Below are 21550 nucleotides of genomic sequence, written 5' to 3' on the forward strand. Positions count from 1 at the left end.
CTCCGGACTGGAGAACGTCGCTGGAGGCTCCGGACTGGAGAATGTCACTGTAGGTTCCGGACTGGAGAACGTCGCTGGAGGCCCCGGACCGGAGGCCCTCGTTGGAGGCTTTGTGCCATGACTCCTCACTGGAGGCTTCATGCCATGGATCATCACTGGAGGCTTCGTGCCATGGATCATCACTGGAGGCTTCGTGCCATGGATCATCACTGGAGGCTTCGTGCCATGGATCATCACTGTAGGCTTCTTGCCATGGAACATCACTGGAGGCTTCTTGCCATAGATCATCACTGGAGGCTTCTTGCCATAGATCATCAATGGAGGCTTCGTGCCATAGATCATCACTGGAGGCTTCTTGCCATGGATCATCACTGGAGGCTTCGTGCCATGGATCATCACTGGAGGCTTCTTGCCATGGATCATCACTGGAGGCTTCTTGCCATGGATCATCACTGGAGGCTTCTTGCCATGGATCATCACTGGAGGCTTCGTGCCATGGATCATCACTGGAGGCTTCGTGCCATGGATCATCACTGGAGGCTTCTTGCCATGGATCATCACTGGAGGCTTCGTGCCATGGGTCAGCACTGGAGTGAGGAGACGTTTGGGCAGTCTGGTACGTGGAGCTGCCACAGCGCTCACCAGGCTGGGGAGACATAGGTGAGGCTTATTTCTGGCAGCAGGCACAGGACTCACCAGGCTGGGGAGACATACAGGAGGCTTAGTTCTGGCAGCAGGTACAGGACTCACCAGGCTGGGGAGACATACAGGAGGCTTAGTTCTGGGCACAGGTACAGGACTCACCAGACTGGAGAGACATACAGGAGGCTTTGTCCTTGGCAGAGCCACTGGATACACTGGGCCGTGGAGGCGCACTGGAGGTCTCGAGCTTAGAGCTGGCACAACCCGTTTTGGCTGGATGCTCACCCTAGCCCGGCAGCTGCGGGGAACTGGGATGTAGTGCACTGGGCTGTGAACACGCTCCACTGCATAACACGGTGCCTGACCAGTATGACGCTCGCCACGGTAAGCACGGGGAGTTGGCTCAGGTCTCCAACCTGACTCAGCCAAACTGGCTCTCTAAGGTCAGGGCGTGACAGGTGTGTCTTCTTAAGTGCGTGTCTCCACTTAATTTGTTTGTACAGCACTGATGAAGGCATAGCAACTGAAACGTATGCTCCTTTTTATATGTAACACTTTGCACTTTCACCTTTTTTGATTACATAAAGTAGATTTTTGCATCCCGCCTCCTTGGTTTTTTCCTTTTTATGGTTTGAGTGCGAGATTCCATTGAACTATTTAGATGCTTTTTCTCTCGTGCACCGGCCACCATTCATTATAGCCTGAGCACGGACCCTCATTCTGGCTCACTGATTCATAAAAAACATGGCTTCTAGATTTAACGTCAAGTTGTCCACAGTTTAACACATTTAGGACGTATGTTGTTTGATGTCATTTGCAAACAGACTTCAAAGAGCCTATGTTTATCATTAATACTGCACAGTATGTCTTTTAAGTAGTTCCTGCTTATAAAATGTAACATCTCTGGTCATTCACTTACAGTATGCTTATTCATCTTGGATGGTAAGCATTTGGCAGGTCAAAGAGAATGTGTTTCTATAGTTGTCACTCAGTAAGGTGAACACAAGCTGTTGAAGAACCATGATTAGCCTACCTATATTAATGTCATTATAACCTATTTAATCCTATGTCATGTCATGCTATGTTCTATATTGTGCTGCAATATCTTATGTCCTGTCCTATCTGGGCTGACTCTGTCCCTGTTCTCTCTCCCCAGGCAGCAGTCTGAGCTGAGGCAGGATAGCAGGATGCTGTGGGTGGAGTGTAGGATAGTGGACGCCCTGCGTGGGAGAAGACGGATGAGGGCCACGGCCGTCAAGCTGCCCTGCTCCTTCTGGTTCCTTCTGCTGTTCGGGGCCGGTGGCCTTGTCCTCTTCATACACCTCCAGGACCTCTCAGAGATGGTCCAGCAACAGGCTCCAGGTCAGTGGGAGAGAAATTGTACCCTATTCAACAGTCAGTTTCTACTGACCTGAAACTGGAATGGGTTGATACTATCATCAGTACTGTATGTTGTGAAAGAAGCGTGACACATATACAAATAAACCCATATACATCTGTTTACATGCATGTACACATGTACTATATATACTGTTATTGGCAACCTGCTCCTCTATTGGATTAAAGTTTGATAAGAACCATACCAAGTTTGCATACTGAAAATATAAAGCAATTGGTTATGAGTTATCATCAGACAATGCCAGGATGTCAACCGTAAATGAGGGCAATGTCCTTGGTGGTGCACTGTGAGGGCACCACTGGTGAACACCTGCTACAGCACCACAGGACTGAACCACACACTGAGCGATAGAAAGTAATGGGGAGAGAGCTGGGGAGAGAGAGAGGGCTAAGATGTAGATAAGAGGGAGGGAGAGAGGGAGGGAGAGAGAGAGACTACACAAAGAGAGATGGAGAGATGGGGGAGGCTCTGTGCACCGCTGTGTGTGGGTCTATCATGTGTCACCCGTGCTGTGTGTCATCATCAGTATCAGACAGGATGAGTACTGTGTCAGCCTCTCTATCAATAAGAGGTACTTACGGAGAGTGAGAACTCTCCTGGCTCTAATATTCGACTGTTAGATGCTCGTGCGGGTAATATCACACACGCATGCACACACACACACACACACACACACACACACACACACACACACACACACACACACACACACACACACACACACACACACACACACACACACACACACACACACACACACACACACACACACACACTGCCAAGTGCCAAGTGTGTCTAACCTGGAAACTGCAGTGCTAGTGGGCCACACAGATTGTAGAAATGGCGAGGTGTTTTGGTTTGTCTATTCAGAAGGAGCACCATGCCAAGTTCAATGTCATGATGACAAGATAGTGGCATGTCCTTTTTTTATTGAGGATTTGGTGTCTATGTGGGGTGGTCCTTTGTAGCTCAGTTGGTAGAGCATGGTGCTTGTAACCTAGAGTAGTGGGTTCAATTCACAGGTCCACCCATACGTTACATTTATTCACGCATGACTGTAATTTGCTTTGGATAAAAGTATCTGCTAAATGGCATATATTATATTATTACGATAAGCACTTAATGAATTTGAAGAATTTAAACTGCTGACATACTGTATTGTATTGTACGAGTATCCATGTTTACAGAAAAAGCAAGCATGCAAGCACTATCCATGCACTGATTTAGTTAGAAACAAACAATGCAAATTTCACAAATGATGTATGACACATGAAGTGTTACAATGAACATTCAGTGACTTCAGTATAGCTTACACCGCTGGAAAGATGATGCTGAACGGTATCTATGCCTTAAGCTACGATGCCTCACTTCCGCCAGAAGCTCATCTCTAATAGTGTTGAGTATTAATACATTGGATGTCAGCTTCTATCTATCTTCCTCTCTCCACTGCTCATCCTCTTTGTCTGGCTGTGGAGTTCAGTCACAGTCAGTGGAGTGCTTTGGTCCCCCATGGTTAAGATAACACTCACAATAGCCGAACAGGAACCAGCAGTTTAACAGGCTGGGCAACAGTCTCTCCTGATCACCACAGTAACTGTTTAAGGGACAATCGAGGGGAAACCCACTAGCTACCAATCTCCTGGGGAAAAGACATGGCTCAAAGTCCTAGCAGCTAGCTGAGATAAATTTCTAACACACACTTTGACCAGTGAGCGTTTTTCCAACACTTAAGGCCTTGTTGTCACAGTGTGGGCCAACGGCTGAGAGGAAGGTCTAGTTGTATGGTGGTGTTCCAGTAAAGGTATGTGTCTTCACTCAAACACCAATAACACATTATTGCCATCTCATTGGAACAAATCCTAAGGCAAAGCAAAGTCTTTCTTCATCGGAAAAAAGGACAAGGGCCCGTTGAGTGGACTGGTATAGTATTACACAACTCCACTGAGATCGTGCCGAGTCATGACTAGGTCACCCACTATTCTCTTGTTCCAGTATAGTATAATTACATAGCACTAATCAATTTCCCCTCTAATAATCATTGCATGGAAGAGAGCATGTTAGCTCGACTCGGTTACAGTAGCTAATCTATAGAGATGCTCTGTTTACTGCTGTGCCATGCATTGAATGGCACAAATTGAACAAAGGCACAGTGGTGTGTTTGGCAGTTATTGTCTGATTGCACTCTTACCAAGCAAAGAAAATCCTACCCAACGTCCTTGACATCTTTACTGATCCATGGCTTGGCATCCGCAGTGTGGAGTCGTGGTTGAAAAGCCATCTGCTTGGGGTGAAGACGGTAATGTCACTGTCTTTTTTATATGCAGCATGTCGCCAGGCAGTCAAAGAACACTTCACACATCACTGATGAGATGACATGGAGAACGAAAAATATGTACTAAGGTACGAGAGCCTGTGTACGTGTGTGTGTGTGTGTGTGTGTGTGTGTGTGTGTGTGTGTGTGTGTGTGTGTGTGTGTGTGTGTGTGTGTGTGTGTGTGTGTGTGTGTGTGTGTGTGTGTGTGTGTGTGTGTGTGTGTGTGTGTGTGTGTGTGTGTGTGTGTGTGCGTTTCCTTAGATGTAGCCTAATCTCGTTAGTGAAATATAAAGCCTTTCTCTATGTCAATGGTATTCAAAGTTGGGGTCGGGGAACGGTAGTTGGGTCGGCCAAGATTTATATATACAGTATAGCGTATATTTAGTACTTAATACTTGTTAGGATCCCCAGTTAGCTGCTGCCGAGGCAGGGCTACTCTTCCTGTGGTCCAAACAGGAAACAACATAACAAATTAAATACATAATATACATACATATACACAGCACTACATTTACATTACAATTTAGCCATTCAGTGGAAGCTCCCATCCAGAGCGACGTACAGCTAGTGTATTCATCTTAAGATAGTCAGGCGAGACAACCACATATCACAGTTGTACCCCAACCACGTATCACATACATAATACAATACATAATACAATGCAAAATACAATAGAAAATTCATAAAAATGTCTGTGTGTCTCTTCATGGCCAGGCCCGTAAGGTGTTCTTTTATCTGTTTTTTGAATCTGGTTTAGTCATGGCTCTAACAGATGCTTCACAAGTCTTCAACTGGCAGCTTCATTAAATAGTACCTGCAAAACACCAGTCTCAACGTCAACAGTGAAGAGGCGACTCCGGGATACTGGCCTTTTAGGCAGGGTTGCAAAAAAAAAAAAAGCCATATCTCAGACTGGCCAATAAAAATAAAAGATTAAGATGGGCAAAAGAACACAGACACTGAACAGAGATAGCATCCCGGAGTTGCCTCTTCACTGTTGACGTTGAGACTGGTGTTTTGCGGGTACTATTTCATGACCATTTTGAGCCTGTAATTGAACCCACAAATGCTGATGCTCCAGATACTCAACTAATCTAAAGAAGGCCAGGTGCATTGCTTCTTTAATCAGAACACAGTTTTCAGCTGTGCTAACATAATTGCAAAAGGGTTTTCTAATAATCAATGAACCTTTTAAAATGATAAACTTGGATTAGCTAACACAACGTGGCATTGGAACACAGGAGTGATGGTTGCTGATAATGGGCTACTGTACACCTATGTAGATATTCCATTAAAAATCAACTGTTTCCAGCAACAATAGTCATTTACAACATTAACAATATCTACACTGTATTTCTGATAAATTGTATGTTATTTTAATGGACAAAATATTTTATTTTCTTTCAAAAACAAGGACATTTCTAAGTGACACCAAACTTTTGAACAGTCGTGTAGATTGTATATTTGGGGGGACAAAAAAACAAGTGTACAGATGGGACAATATACACGTTTCTTTGGCAATCTGAAAATGTATTTATTGTTTTCTTTTCATTTTGGTAAGAGATGAAAATGTAATGAATTTAAGGCTATTTGTTGATGTAAATTACATTTGACAGATTTTAAGGTAGTGGAATTCAAATAGATTTTTTGGGGGGTTGTATCATTTGATTTACACAACATGCCTACAACTTTGAGGATGCAAAACAGGAAATAAAAACTGAAAACTTGAGCATGCGTTACTATTCAGAGAGCCACATTTAGCAGAAATTACATCTGCAAGTCTCTTGGGGTATGTCTCTATAAGCTTGGCACATCGAGCCACTAGGATTTTTGCCCATTCTTCAAGTCAAAACTGCTCCAGCTCCTTGAAGTTGGATGGGTTGCGCTGGTGTACAGCAATCTTTAAGCCATACTACAGTTTCTCAAGTGAATTGAGGTCTGGGATTTGACTAGGCCATTCCAAGACATTTAAATGTTTCCCCTTAAAACACTTGAGTGTTGCTTTAGCAGTATGCTCAGGGTCATTGTACTGCTGGGAGATGAACCTCCATCCCAGTATCAAATCTCTGGAAGACTGAAACACATTTCCCTAAAGAATTTTAAAAAATGAAAAACATCCCCACTGCATGATGCTGCCACCACCATGCTTCACTGTGGGGATGGTGTTCTCAGGGTGATGAGAGGTGTTGGGTTTGCAACATACATATTGTTTTCCTTGATGGCCAAAAAGCTCAATTTTAGTCTCATCTGACCAGAGTACCTTCTTCCATATGTTTGGGAGTCTCCCACATGCCTTTTGGCGAATTCCAAATCCTGTTTTTTTTTCTGGCCACTCTTCCTTAAAGCCTAGCTCTGTAGAGTGTACTTCTTAAAGTGGTCCTATGGACAGATACTCCAATCTCTGCTGTGGAGCTTTGCAGCTCCTTCAGGGTTATCTTTGGTGTTTTTGTTGCCTCTCGGATTAATGCCCTCCTTGCCTGGTCCGTGAGTTTTGGTGGACGGTCCTCTCTTGGCAGGTTTGTTGCGGTGCCATATTCTTTCCATTTTTTAATAATGGATTTAATGATGCTCTGTGTGATGTTCAAAGTTTCTGATATTTTTTATAACCCAACCCTGATCTGTACTTCTCCACAGCGTTGTCCCTGACCTGTTTGGAGAACTCCTTGGTCTTCATGGTGCAGCTTGCTTGGTGGTGCCCCTTGCTTAGTGGTGTTGCAGACTCTGGGGCCTTTCAGAACAGGTGTATATATACTGAGATCATGTGACACTTAGATTGCACACAAGTGGATTTTATTGAACTAATTCTGTGACTTCTGAAGGTAATTGGTTGCACCAGATTTGATTTAGGGGCTTCATAGCAGAGAGAGTGAATACATATATACCCACCACTTTTCTGTTTTTTATTTTTTATATTAAGTAATGTTTTTCATTTCACTTCACCTATTTGGACTATTTTGTGTATGTGCATTACATGAAATCCAAATAAAAATCCATTTAAATTACAGGTTGTAATACAACCAAATAGGAAAAATGCCAAGGAGGATGAATACTTTTGCAATTGCATTGTACTGGTGGACTGACTGTGGATGTATGTACAACTACCCTCTCATCTGGTCCACAACAACCCTCCCTCCATCCCCCCATCCCCCCCTCCATCTCTCCATCAATCCCTCTTCACATGGGGACCGCAAGGTACAGTGCATATTGTTTCAAGCTGGAAGGTAGAATTTGATCTCTCCCCACCAGAGGTCCAGTAATCCTTTAAGCCGTTATGTTTGCAGAGTCTAATTTAGCCGTCTCTTAATGTAATTAAATTGTGAGGATGACCTAGCATGGAGGGAGGGGCTGATCAACAATATTTCAATGCAAATCCACTCCATTGGATGTTTGTGTAAAAAATGTATATTTTATGACCTTATTATTTCCTCTCCATCCTTTGCCCGGCCACCTCACAAAGCTCCCTTGACAAAAAATACCTGGCACCATCCACTCTCACTCCACTCCACTCCATCCCACCCAGTTCAGTGCATTTGAAATTAATTATTGGCAAAGCTACGTCACTCAGTCATTTTACACAACCTTAAGTGCCATGGTACCCTGACCTTTGACATAGTAGGTAAGCACTGTCTCTGGGGATTTCGTGAGAAAAACAGAACTTCATTTAAACAGTGCAACCATACAGTACAATAAGAGCAGTTTTCTGCTGGCCGGTTTTGTCCCTGGATCACATGACGATCTGGATGGTTATCTGGAGAGTGTCATGGCAACCTGTGCTCATGCCAAGCCGTAGATGTTACAGATCTCCATTCTCCTCTGTACACCTCAGCTACTGAGGAGGGATAGCCTATTATGGTCTGGCAGAACACGCTGAAATCTGAACCATCCAAGTGGCCTTGATAGCTGAAACTCTGAAACCCTGGATACAGTAGCCTACCTTTGCATCAGTAGGCAGTCAGTAGGTAAGTATTTAGTAGATAGTTATTCGTCTAGGTACTTAGTAGGTATTGTAGGTATTCATTGTCCACATTGCCAACTCAGTCTGCTAACCTACTAGGGTATCACAATTTCTCCGTGGCAACACCAAGGTCATGTGGTGTTCTATTAACATCAGTCCCCTGTGGTCATGTTCTGGGCTCTCTGGTCTGGACATAATCTGTTTTCCAAAGCCATCTGATCCCACAACCAATGCTGCCAATATGTTTCCAAATTGATTTTTTCCTCCACTTTCTTCCTTTACAGTGAATGGCTGATGTCCAGAAAAATAGAATGTTATCCCTACGGCAATTAATGCTATACTATTACTTTACCAAAAGACTAAAAGGCATTTACTGTACTTTATCATGTAAGAGAGGCATATTATTATTTGGCTTTTGCCAGTTGTGTTTTTACTGCACAGACTTTAAAGAATGCTCTCTGTGTGTTGGAAAATATAGTCAGTGTGAGACACAGCCACAAATCATATTAGTGCAGCACTGAGTCTTGGGCGAACGTTACATCTCCCCTGAACCATTCCTCAGTCCTGGACATAAAACACTTCAAAACAGCTGATCTGGTGCTATCCAGTAAGCCATGAAATACAAAATGTAGCCCAGATCAGAAAGCATCCATATGAGACAGAGGAAGCTACATTTACCAGCAGAGAGGGAAACAAAAAAAGTAGATGCTCTGGTCTTTCCATTTCAACTGTAGTGCAAAGGTCAAGATGTATCTGTTGAGCCTCCCACTAGTACAGACATGGGCAACTGGCGGGATGCCAGTTTTGAAGGCCCTTAGATCAATAATTAAAAATATATAGCATATTTTTGGGGGGAACGCAGTCAGGGTGTCAACTTACAGTTGCGAGTTAGAATATTAGAATACTCAAGGTGCAATTTCAAAATGTGGTTGTACATAAGATTTTTTTGTTGGTTTGTTATGTCAGTCACTGACTTAATTAGCCAGTCACTGACTTAATTAGCAAGTCACTGACTTAATTAGCAAGTCACTGACTTAATTAGACAGTCACTGACTTAATTAGCAAGTCACTGACTTAATTAGCCAGTCACTGACTTAATTAGCCAGTCACTGACTTAATTAGCCCACGTCAGCAAAAATGTTGTAGATTGTTAGCTGACAGATGAGAGCAGTGATGAGCTGTGCTAGTGGGGGGTGTCCGCCTGGCCTTTCTCCAAGTTCACGCTGGGCTGTGTTCAAAAACTCCAAAAGGATTGAGAACAGGATGTGGGTTGAGCACCAGGTAGATCCAACAGAGAAGTGACTTTTTGAAAATTCTTTGAAGGCCGCTATTGGAGCCTGTGCCGCTCAACATAACCAATCTGCCACATGCTCTGTCACTCTAACCCCACAGCCAAGGGTGGGCCGTACTGTACACTGTCCTGCTGGAGCACAGAGAGAACTCCTTCAGTGACCAAAGCCTCAAACACACAGATTTGAGCAGAAATCTCACAGAGGCAATTGTTTAAGAACTTTTTTCAGAGCATCCTGGTGCATTTACTGTTTACAAACTTGGCATTGCAGTTGTGGAGGCCTTGGACAGAAGTCAATATCATATAACTCAGAGTTTGTGCTCGCTTAAAATATAGTCTCTCACAACTGATCTACTTCATCCACTGCAGTGCAAATTCAATGCAGAGCTTTTTGGGAGGGAGAGAATGAGATATTTGGCGTCTCCACTGCAGCACAAAAATAATAATGAGATCATGTTTTTGGGGTAATTAGAATTAACAGGTGAGCTGGCTGAGCCACAGACGACAGACTGACAGACAGACATACAGAGTCTAGCTGCCACAGTCGCTGATTAAAGAAGGCACTCTGCCACTTATTCAATATGACAAGGCCCTGGCCATCAGTGTCCCTAGTCATTCCCTTATCTGTCTGACACCAATCCTCCATTTCCTCTCCTCTGCTCTCCGTCTCGGGAAAGAGACAGCCTCTCTCCTCTCGTCATTGGAGCACCAAATAATCAGGACGGGATTGGTTATCAAAGGCCTGGTAATGAGCAGCAACATGAATATACATGTCTAATATCGAGCCAAACCAGCCACCCATTCCCAGCACTCCCTCTCCCTAACCAACTGAAAAACATCCCTTTTTCCCCACCACCAAACCGACAGCAGAATAAAAGAACGATTTCAAAAAGAATACTTATTTTTTTCAGTACACTTTCCCTTATGTTTTGTGGGTTTTTTTTGCATGAGAGTTTGATTAAAAAGTAATCAAAGGTAGAACAGCAGGTAAAGTAGGACTGGGAAGCGGTAGGTTGGTATAGGTTCTGACAGTCATAAGGAAGGCACCACACAGAGCAGATTTAATAAGTACTGGAAGGGAGGGCCTGAGTTGCGTAGCAACCATGATATTTCCTCAGACGGGACTGTCTTCTTCTTATGAGGCTGTTGTTCTCTTCAAAGTTTAATTGCTGTCAGAAAGCTTGTCTTTACCGTAACACGCACTTCAGAAAGCTCACAGCGAGAACACTTGTCTTTACCACTGCAGAGTTCCTCCAGAGAGAGAGAGAGAGAGAGAGAGAGAGAGAGAGAGAGAGAGAGAGAGAGAGAGAGAGAGAGAGAGAGAGAGAGAGAGAGAGAGAGAGAGAGAGAGAGAGAGAGAGAGAGAGAGAGAGAGAGAGAGAGAGAGAGAGAGAGAGAGAGAGAGAGAGAGAGAGAGAGAGAGAGAGAGAGAGAGAGAGAGAGAGAGAGAGAGAGAGAGAGAGGGAGAGAGAGAGAGAGAGGGAGAGAGAGCGAGACCTTATAATAGACACTGCTTCCACCAAGGAGACATCCTGGGAAAGCAAAGTAGAGCTGTATATGGAAAACATGAATAATGCCAGTGTTCAAGGTCTCTACACCATTGCCTAGAATATCTTATTTTCTCTGCTGAACAGGGGAAATCATGAACTAAATAACATGTTGTTATTTAGGACCATGAAAAAGTAGCTGCTAATTGTGACCCATATATTGCACTTTGCAAACAAAAGCTTTTGTTGTGTAAATGTTTCCACACTGATACTAACCTACTGTTTTTAAAATGAAGAAGATCTTGTTCGATATGATCAAAACCTGCATGAGGAGCATTAAAATGACCTTGAAGCCTAGTTTCCATATTTATTTTATTTATTATTTTATTTTATTTCACCTTCATTTAACCAGGTAGGCTAGTTGAGAACAAGTTCTCATTTACAACTGGCCAAGATAAAGCCAAGATAAAGCAGTGCGACACAAACAACAACACAGAGTTACACATGGAATAACCAAACATACAGTCAATAGCACAATAGAAAAAGTCTATATACAGTGTGTGCAAATGAGGTAAAATAAGGGCAAAACAATAAATAAAATAAATAACAGTATGGGGATGAGGTTGTTGGATGGGCTATTTACAGATGGCTATGTACAGGTACAGTGATCTGTGAGCTGCTCTGACAGCTAGTGCTTAATGTTAGTGAGGGAGATATGAGTCTCCAGCTTCAGTGATTTTTGCAATTCGTTCCAGTCATTGGCAGCAGAGAACTGGAAGGAAAGGCAGCCAAAGGAGTAATTGGCTTTGGGGGTGAACAGTGAGATATATCTGCTGGAGCACCTGCTACATGTGGGTGCTGCTATGGTGACCAGTGAGCTGAGATAAGTTGGGGCTTTACCTAGCATTTGACCGCATACCCATTACGGACGCAGGCAATGAGGCAGTGATCGCTGAGATCCTGGTTGAAGACAGCAGAGATGTATTTGGAGGACAGGTTTGTTAGGATGATAACTATGAGCGTGCGCATGTTTATGGGTTTGGGGTTGTACCTGGTAGGTTCATCGATAATTTGTGTAAGATTGAGGGCATCAAGTTTAGATTGTAGGATGACCGGGGTGTCCCAGTTTAGGTCACCTAACAGCACGAGCTCTGAAGATAGATGGGGGTAATCAATACACATATGGTGTCCAAGGCACAGCTGGGGGCAGAGGGTGGTCTATAGCAAGCAGCAATGGTGAGAGACTTGTTTCTGGAAAGGTGGATTTTTATAAGTAGAAGCTCAAATTGTTTGTGCACAGATCTGGATAGTAAGACAGAACTCTGCAGGCTATCTCTGAAGTAGACTGCAACTCCTCCCTCTTTGGCAGTTCTATCTTGTTGGGAAATGTTATAAGCCAGGATTCAGACACGGCTAGGACATCCGGGTTGGCAGAGTGTGCAAAAGCAGTGAATAAAACAAAACTTAGGTAGGAAGGCTTCCAATGTTAACATGCATGAAACCAAGGCTAGAGATCGAATAACTTTTGAATAGAATGCATTGTAGAATAATAGTGAAGACATCAAAACTATGAAATAACACATAGGGTATCATGGTGTAACCAAAAAAGTGTTAAACAAATCAAAACATATTTTATATTTTGGATTCTTCAAAGTAGCCACCATTTACCTTGATGACATCTTTGCATACTCTTGGCATTCTCTCAACCAGCTTCACCTGGAATGCTTTTCCAACAGTCTTGAAGGAGTTCCCACATATGCTGAGAACTTGTTGGCTGCTTTTCCTTCATTCTGCGGTCCAACTCATCCCAAGCCATCTCAATTGGGTTGAGGTCGGGTGAATGTGGAGGCCAGGTCATCTGATGCAGCACTTCATACACAGCCTGGAGGTGTTGGGTCATTGTGCTGTTGAAAAACAAATTATAGTCCCACTAAGCGCAAACCAGATGGGATGGGGTATCACTGCAGAATGCTGGTTAAGTGTGCCTTGAATTCTAAATAAATCACTGACAGTGTCACCAGCAAAGTACCCCCACACCATGACACCTCCTCCTCCATGCTTCACGGTCGGAACCACACATGCAGAGATAATCCGTTCACATACTCTGCGTCTCACAAAGACATAACGGTTGGAACCAAAAATCTCAAATTTGGACTCATCAGACCAAAGGACAAGTTACCACCAGTCTAATGTCCATTGCTCGTGTTTCTTGGCCCAAGCAAGTCTCTTCTTCTTATTGGTGTTTTCTTAGTAGTGGTTCTTTGCAGCAATTCGACCACAAAGGCCTGATTCACTCCTCGGAACAGTTGATGTTGAGATGTGTCTGTTACTTGAACACTGTGAAGCATTTATATGGGCTGCAATCTGAGGCTGGTAACTCTAATGAACGTATCCTCTGCAGCAGAGGTAACTCTGTGTCGTCATTTCCTGTGGCAGTCCGTTCTTGTACCAGTTTCATCATAGCGCTTTATGGTTTTTAAGCTTCATCATAGCGCATGATGGTTTTTGCGATTGCACTTTAAGAAACTTTCAAAGTTCTTGAAATCTTCCGTATTGACTGAACTTCATGTCTTAAAGTAATAATGGACTGTTGTTTCCCTTTGCTTATTTGAGCTGTTCTTGTACCAAATAGGGCTATCTTCTGTATAGCACCCCTACCTTGTCACAACCCAACTGATTTGCTAGAAAGTGTTATGAAGGAAAGAAATTCCACAAATGAACTTTTAACATGGCACACCTGTTAATTGAAATGCGTTCCAGGTGGCTATCTCATGAAGCTGGTTGAGATAATATCAAGAGTGTGCAAAGCTGTCATCCAGTCAAAGAGTGGCTAATTTGAAGAATCTCAAATATAAAATATATTTAGATTTGTTTAACACTTTTTTGGTTACTACATGATTCCATATGTGTTATTTTATGTGTAGATTTGGCCTTCTGTTTTAGGTTATTGTCCTGCTGAAAGGTGAATTCATCTCCCAGTGTCTGTTGGAAAGTAAACTGAACCTGATTTTGCCTGTGCTTAGCTCCATTCCATAAATGTTTTATCCTGAAAATCTCCCCAGTCATTAACGATTACAAGCATACCCATAACATGATGCAGCCACCACTATGCTTGAAAATATGGAGTGGTACTAAGTAATGTGTTGTATTGGATTTGCCCCAAACATAACAATTCGTAGTCAGGACAACATTTTAATTGCTTTGCCACATTTTTTACAGTATTACTTTAGTGCCTTGTTGCAAACAGGATGCGTGTTTTGGTATATTTTTATTCTAGTCAGGCTTCCTTCTTTTCACGCTGCCAATTAAGTTAGTATTGTTAAGTAACTACAATGTTGTTGTTCCATCTTCAGTTTTCTCCTATCACAGACATTAAACTCTGTAACTGTTTTAAAGTCACTATTGGCCTCATGGTGAAATCCCTGAGTGGTTTCCTTCCTCTCCGGCAACTGAGTTAGGAAAGACGCCTGTATCTTTGTAGTGACTGGGTGTATTGACACACCATCTAAAGTGTAATTAATAACTTCACATTCAATGTCTGCTTTTTTTTACCCATCTACCAATAGGTGACCTTTGCGAGGCATTGGAAAATCTCCCTGGTGTTTGTGGTTGAATCTGTGTTTGAAATTCACTGCTCGGTTGAGGGACCTTACTGATAATTGTATGTGTGGGGTACAGAGTTGAGATAGTCATTCAAAAATCATGTTAAACACTATTGCACACAAGTGAGTCCATGCAACTTATTATGTGATTTGTTAAGCACATTTCTACTCCTGAACTTATTTAGGATGTAAACATTTCTAAAAACACAATTTCACTTTGACATTATGGGGTATTATGTGTAGGCCCCTGAAAACAAATCTAAATTGCATCACTTGTATATTAATGTGGAAAAAGGCAACGGGAGTGAATACTTTTTGAAGGCACTGTATGTCTTTCTCTGCGATCACCCCAAAAATGTTGGGCTGGGAGGCCGGCGGACATGCAGAACATGGATATCACTGTAATTTCCTCCACACAAAGACCTCGTCTCTCTTAAAGTAACAGGAAGTTGAAGTCTGGCTGTGGGAGAGGAACGTAGGTATTTACCATCTGTCTTTCTGTTAAATCAAATCAAATTGTATTTGACACATGCACCGAATACAACAGGTGTAGACTTTACCGTGAAATGCTTACTTACAACCCCTTCCCAATGTTGCAGAGTTAAAAATAAGAAAAAGAAAAAGACTAACAAGAGGTATAAAAGCACAATAATTAAGTTATTTACAGGAAGTACCAGTACCATATAACATACTAGCCTAAACAATATAATACTGACAAAGGCACATGTCACAGAATACTACAGGTCACAGTGGGACCTATCATTTTGGGTATAGAATGACTGCGAGAAGGGTAGTTCTGGTGGCTTTTTAAAAGGACATTCTACTCCAAAATGAATAAAAATAAAAATATTAAATATAATTTCTTCCTTCAAAAACGAGCCCAATAACATATTGGTCCATATTATCAGGCAGGTGTGCTTATTTAGCAATAAGCATTGTCACCTGATGGAGCCCACCTGATGCAGCATAGTGGCTATAAATAAATAGGCTCAGGGTTGCCCATCTGCATTTACCCCATTGGGCTAATCATTAGCTAGATCACAAACTCTGAAGTCTAAACATTAGGCTATCTATCGTATTGCTAGGTAGCAACATATTGATGATTTGGATGTCCCAGAAAAAAAGTTTCACTGGCACTCAGCCAACCACGGATCATGTACTTTGAATATAATGTAGGCCTACCTGTTAAACCTGACCCTTATTACTCACATCGGCCACGGAACGCAAGATCACACAGTTTTGTAACAGCAGGGGCTCTCATGCATGACTCATTGTTGTTTTTCTCGAAGCGAGCATAAAAGACAGTTTTGCATCACTGGGCAACTCACGGCTGGATTCCCTTTGTAATCCATTATCGTCTACAAGCCCTGCCACATCCTATGAGCATCCGAGCCGGTGTCATAGGATTCCATCTGTCTCCTATATTGTCCTTTTTCATGTTTGATGGTTAGTCGGAGGTCGTAGTGGGATTTCTTGTATGCGTCCATGTCTGTGTCCTGTTCCTTGTAACGTGGTAGCTCTAACCTTTAGCCCAGCCTGTAATCCATGGGTTTTGGTTTGGATACGTTTTTATGGACACTGTGGGTATGACGTCGTCGATGCACTTACTGATGAAGCCGGTGACTAATGTGTTAAACTCCTCAATGCTATCTGATGAATCCCGGAACATATCCTAGTCTGTACTACCAAAACAGCCTTGTAACCTCGCATCTGCTTCATCGTACCACTTCTGTACTGAGCGTGTCGCGGGTACTTCCTGTTTGAGATTTTGTTTGTAAATAGGAAGCAGGAGGCTAGAGTCGAGGTCTGATTTGCCGAAGGGAAGGCAAGGGTTTCTGTGAGTAGAATAAAAGTGTTCCGGAGTTTTAGCGCCCCATGTGGCGCAGGAGATGTCTGTCACTCCACAGACCACAAGGAGTGGAGTAGTCTCCCTGGCCTGAGCCTCCGAGCTCATCCTACTCCTCCGACTCCTCCTCAGCCTTTCTTCCCTCCTGGAAGGACCAAAGATTAAGCCCTCCTGCCATCCAGAGTGGTAACAGGCTGTCAACTTCTAAAATGTAATCTGCTGACTCTGGGAGGAAGTGGCGGTGTCATTGGAGTGGGCCGCCTGATGCTTATCTCCTGACTGGCATGCCGTGATGGAGAGAGGAGAGAGAGAGGAGAGGGAGCACCGGCCCTGCCAGATACTCAGAAATAACCAGCTAGTGAATCCAACAAAGGCTCAGTCAAAGCAGAGGGATCCATCATTCCCCTCCTTTTAAAACACACACATATCTATTGAAACCACTCTGCCCTATGATGAGCCAGATTACAAGTGGAGGGTGATAAACCCATCTGATAATAAATGAAAGAAAATATGCAAATAGACAGAGGATAATAGGCATTACACCTTGACAATACAGACAAGCAATGAGATTCTCAGTTTTATTAAACGAGGCTGCTGCATTGACTGTCAGCAAATTCTATCTCAGAATTCAGATTGCAGATTGTGACATGTAAAAGTCCTATTGCTGCCCAATCAAAGTTGCGGTCCTAATGCACAATGGCCAGGCAGAGCGAGAGAGAGCGAGAGAGAGAATTTACTGTAGTGTTTTTGAAGACATTGCTGTAGTATTTACTATAATATTTTATTATCTTTGACTTAGAGGTGGAGGCTTTCTTCTTGAGTGAACCTACTGGAGAAATACTAAAAGGACAACATTTCCATAACCTATAGGTAGTTCAGCGCTTCTTCTCTTTTCTATAACCAGTGTGGAACAATATGATCTATATTTGGCATGTAGGTTTCTCACTTATGGGTGGTACAAATTGGGATATGGGGAGGGGAATGGGAAGGGTATATTCAAATTAAATACTGTAGCATTTACTATAGTAAAAATAGTGTTTTTGCAGACAGTAGTGTTTTTGAGGACATTACTGTAGTTTTTACTACAGTGTAGTAAAAAAACAGTGTAGTAAAAACTACAGTAATGTCCGCAAAAACACTACTGTCTGCAAAAACACTTTTTTACTATAGTGTTTACTATAGTATTCTACAACATTATATAATAATATAATAATAATAATAATAATATATGCCATTTAGCTGACGCTTTTATCCAAAGCGACTTACAGTCATGTGTGCATACATTCTACGTATGGGTGGTCCCGGGAATCGAACCCACTACCCTGGCGTTACAAGCACCATGCTCTACCAACTGAGCCACAGAAGGACCACATATATAAAATGTAATACATGTGACCACTACAGTGTGTAGTATAGTATTGTAGTATTCTATAGTAAATTGTAGTATTTATTCATGTGGGGAGAGAGAGAGCGCGAGAGAGTGCGCGAGAGAGTGCGCGAGAGCGAGAGAGAGCTGTGATTTAGAGAATTGTCAGGATCCTGTGGAATCTAGTAAATCAATCTACTATGGGAATTAGCCAGGACTTTAACAAAGGGATTGTCATGCAGTTAATTGGTACAACTTCTCTTTTCCAAGCAACTGACCTCATGTCCCTTTTGTTTCTTTGAAATGATAAACTTAAATAAAATAAAATTGCTTGGGAAAGACCTGTCCCTGTGAAGCAGCAGCTGTCAGCCAGCTAGTAAAATGTACAGAGACATACAGTATTTGATCGTTTTAGCTATTAACAACTACAAGCCATTTTTTTTATCTGTAGGGTGTGTGTGTGTGTGTGTGCAGGCATGTGTGTGTGTGGCGGGTGGAGTTACTTTATGTCTCTAATTGGGCAAAAATCAAATGTTCTGGTCCCTCACAAAAAAAGCCACTTATGGTCTCAGAGGCAGCGAGAGAGGCACAGAGAATGAATTAGTCACAGAGAGCAACATTTGGGGCTGTGGTGTTTACAATTTTATTTTAGACTGGAGACAGGGCTTCTCTCTGGAAGAGTGAGGAGTATCGATCCATAAGTAGCAGTCATATGGTATGAAATGGATACGTTTAGCCATTCTCTGCCCTGCCCCAGTGTAAGAGTCATGACTAGTTCCTGGTGTTGTTCTAGAGGCCAGAGAGAGAGAACACACACAGAGAACACACACAGAGAACATACACAGAGAACACACACAGGACAGACATGTGTGTAGTGGCCTAAAGGGATGGAGCCTAAACAGTGTGGAGTGATAGTATAGTCCAATTTTTTATTTTCTATTTTAAGACAACCCTGTATACAACAATGTGTGTGAGCTGGTGATTGATTGTACTGTAATGAGTTGATCTGGGATGTCTTAGCTTGGTACAGTAATAGATGTTTGTAGTGTGATTTGCAGCAAACTTGTTTGCTGAATGATGGTATGCCGTGGTTAAGGTATTTTGTGAGTGTTCGGCAGAGTGATGTTGTGTGAGGTGTTTTAAGACGGTACAGACATGCATTGACTTCTGTTGTACCTTGCTCTCACTCTAATTGGTTGAATGGGATGGATAACATGGTCGTACACGGTTAACTCCTCAGGGATGTAGCAGTGATCAGTTTCTGATCAGGTACTGTGTTAACTGTGAGCCCCAGAGTGTGGTACTACATGTGAAGGACAGAGTGGGTCTCTGGCTGTTTCTGACTGGAGTGACTGAGGCAGAGTGAATCTGCTGTTGCTGCTGCTGCTGCTGCTGTCGTTGTTCCAGCATTCTGGCTCGTGGCTAACAGCGTCTGAACACCAAATCAATCTCATCACCCCATAAGGCACGACTCTATAGTTAAGAGTGGAAATTAGATATTGCCTGTGTCGGATTTGGAGCCATCCTCTCCTCTCACTCTCTCCATCCTCTCTCCCTTTGTTTCCATCATGTCTAAACACTCCATACCCCGTCTCTCTCTTCTTCTCTCTCCATCCTCTCTCCCTTTGTTTCCATCATGTCTAAACACTCCATACCCCATCTCTCTCTTCTTCTCCCTCCTTCTCTCTCCATCCTCTTTCCCTCTGTTTCCATCATGTCTAAACACTCCATACCCCGTCTCTCTCTTCTTCTCTCTCCATCCTCTTTCCCTCTGTTTCCATCATGTCTAAACACTCCATACCCCGTCTCTCTCTTCTTCTCTCTCCATCCTCTCTCCCTTTGTTTCCATCATGTCTAAACACTCCATACCCCGTCTCTCTCTTCTTCTCCCTCCTTCTCTCTCCATCCTCTCTCTCCATCACATCTAAACACTCCATACCCCATCTCTCTCTTCTTCTCTCTCCTTCTCTCTCCATCCTCTCTCTCATCACATCTAAACACTCCATACCCCGTCTCTCTCTTCTTCTCTCTCCTTCTCTCTCCATCCTCTCTCTCCATCACATCTAAACACTCCATAACCCATCTCTCTCTTCTTCTCTCTCTCTTTGTCTCTCAGTTTCTGTCTTTCTCTCTCTCCCCATCCCCCTCTGTTCTGAAAGGGCGAAAGGGCGAGACCATCATGATACTGTGAACCATCAGATCCTCCTCTCCACCCTCTCCATGGGCATCTCCGGCGCGGCCCACGCTTGGATTGCGTCCTACCTGACAGGTCGCTCCTACCAGGTGGCGTGGCGAGAATCTGTCTCCTCACCACGCGCTCTCACCACTGGTGTCCCCAGGGCTCTGTTCTAGGCCCTCTCTTATTCTCGCTATACACCAAGTCACTTGGCTCTGTCATAACCTCATGGTCTCTCCTATCATTGCTATGCCGACACACAATTAATCTTCTCCTTTCCCCCTTCTGACCAGGTGGCGAATCGCATCTCTGCATGTCTGGCAGACATATCAGTGTGGATGACATCACCACCTCAAGCTCTCAGCAAAACACTGCCCGTTCCATGATCTCGCCATCTGACAACTCCATTGTGTCCTCCTCCCAGAGCGCTAAGAACCTTGGCGTGATCCTGGACAACACCCTCGTTCTCAACTAACATCAAGGCGGTGTCCCGTTCCTGTAGGTTCATGCTCTACAACATCCGCAGAGTACACCCTCTCACACAGGAAGCGGCGCAGGTCCTAATCCAGGCACTTGTCATCTCCCGTCTTGATTACTGCAACTCGCTGTTGGCTGGGCTCCCTGCCTGTGCCATTAAACCCCTACAACTCATCCAGAACGCCGCAGCCCGTCTGGTGTTCAACCTTCCCAAGTTCTCTCACATCCTCCGCTCTCTCCACTGGCTTCCAGTTGAAGCTCGCATCCGCTACAAGACCATGGTGCTCGCCACGGAGCTGTGAGGGGAACGGCACCTCAGTACCTCCAGGCTCTGATCAGGCCCTACACCCAAACAAGGGCACTGCGTTCATCCACCTCTGGCCTGCTCGCCTCCCTACCACTGAGGAAGTACAGTTCCCGCTCAGCCCAGTCAAAACTGTTCGCTCTCTGGCCCCCAATGGTGGAACAAACTCCCTCACGACGCCAGGACAGCGGAGTCAATCACCACCTTCCGGAGACACCTGAAACCCCACCTCTTCAAGGAATACCTAGGATAGGGTAAGTAAGGGTAGGTAATCCTTCCCCCCCAACAAGATTTAGATGCAAGTGGCTGTTCCACTGGTTGTCATAAGGTGTATGCACCAATTTGTAAGTCGCTCTGATAAGAGCGTCTGCTAAATGACTTAAATGTAAATATGTAAATGTAAAAGGAGAAGGCACAGAGACATTGTATGGGGTGTCTGCCATGAATTCACTCAGGTGCAACTGCACAATTAGCAAGCACATGTTTTACATCAATTATTTTCCCCACACACATACAGTACACACAGGGGGGTACTTCCCCTTCCTCCAACCCAGCCCCAGCAATATGGACTCCTTCTTGCCTCCTGTCCTCCCACAATACCTCAGTTTTGAAAGGATATTCACTCTGGGCTGATGAGATTGAGGGGCTTTTCACCAGAAGCCATTAATGTCAGCTCTGAGGCTGCTACTAAC

The 21550-nt window shown here is 43.6% G+C and overlaps 1 protein-coding gene across 1 annotated transcript in view; it reads left to right on the forward strand.

Annotated features, from left to right (window-relative positions):
- LOC118377209 (carbohydrate sulfotransferase 8-like) overlaps window positions 1-21550 on the forward strand; it is a 242885-nt gene that overhangs the window by 41345 nt on the left and 179990 nt on the right. The window contains exon 2 of the mRNA XM_052484389.1: window positions 1799-2004. Coding sequence (XP_052340349.1) covers window positions 1830-2004 — 175 coding nt within the window. The 5' untranslated portion in view covers window positions 1799-1829. The remainder of the gene's footprint in view (window positions 1-1798; window positions 2005-21550) is intronic.

This window comes from Oncorhynchus keta, chromosome 2, assembly GCF_023373465.1.
Source record: "Oncorhynchus keta strain PuntledgeMale-10-30-2019 chromosome 2, Oket_V2, whole genome shotgun sequence".
In the NCBI taxonomy this organism is placed as follows: domain Eukaryota; kingdom Metazoa; phylum Chordata; class Actinopteri; order Salmoniformes; family Salmonidae; genus Oncorhynchus; species Oncorhynchus keta.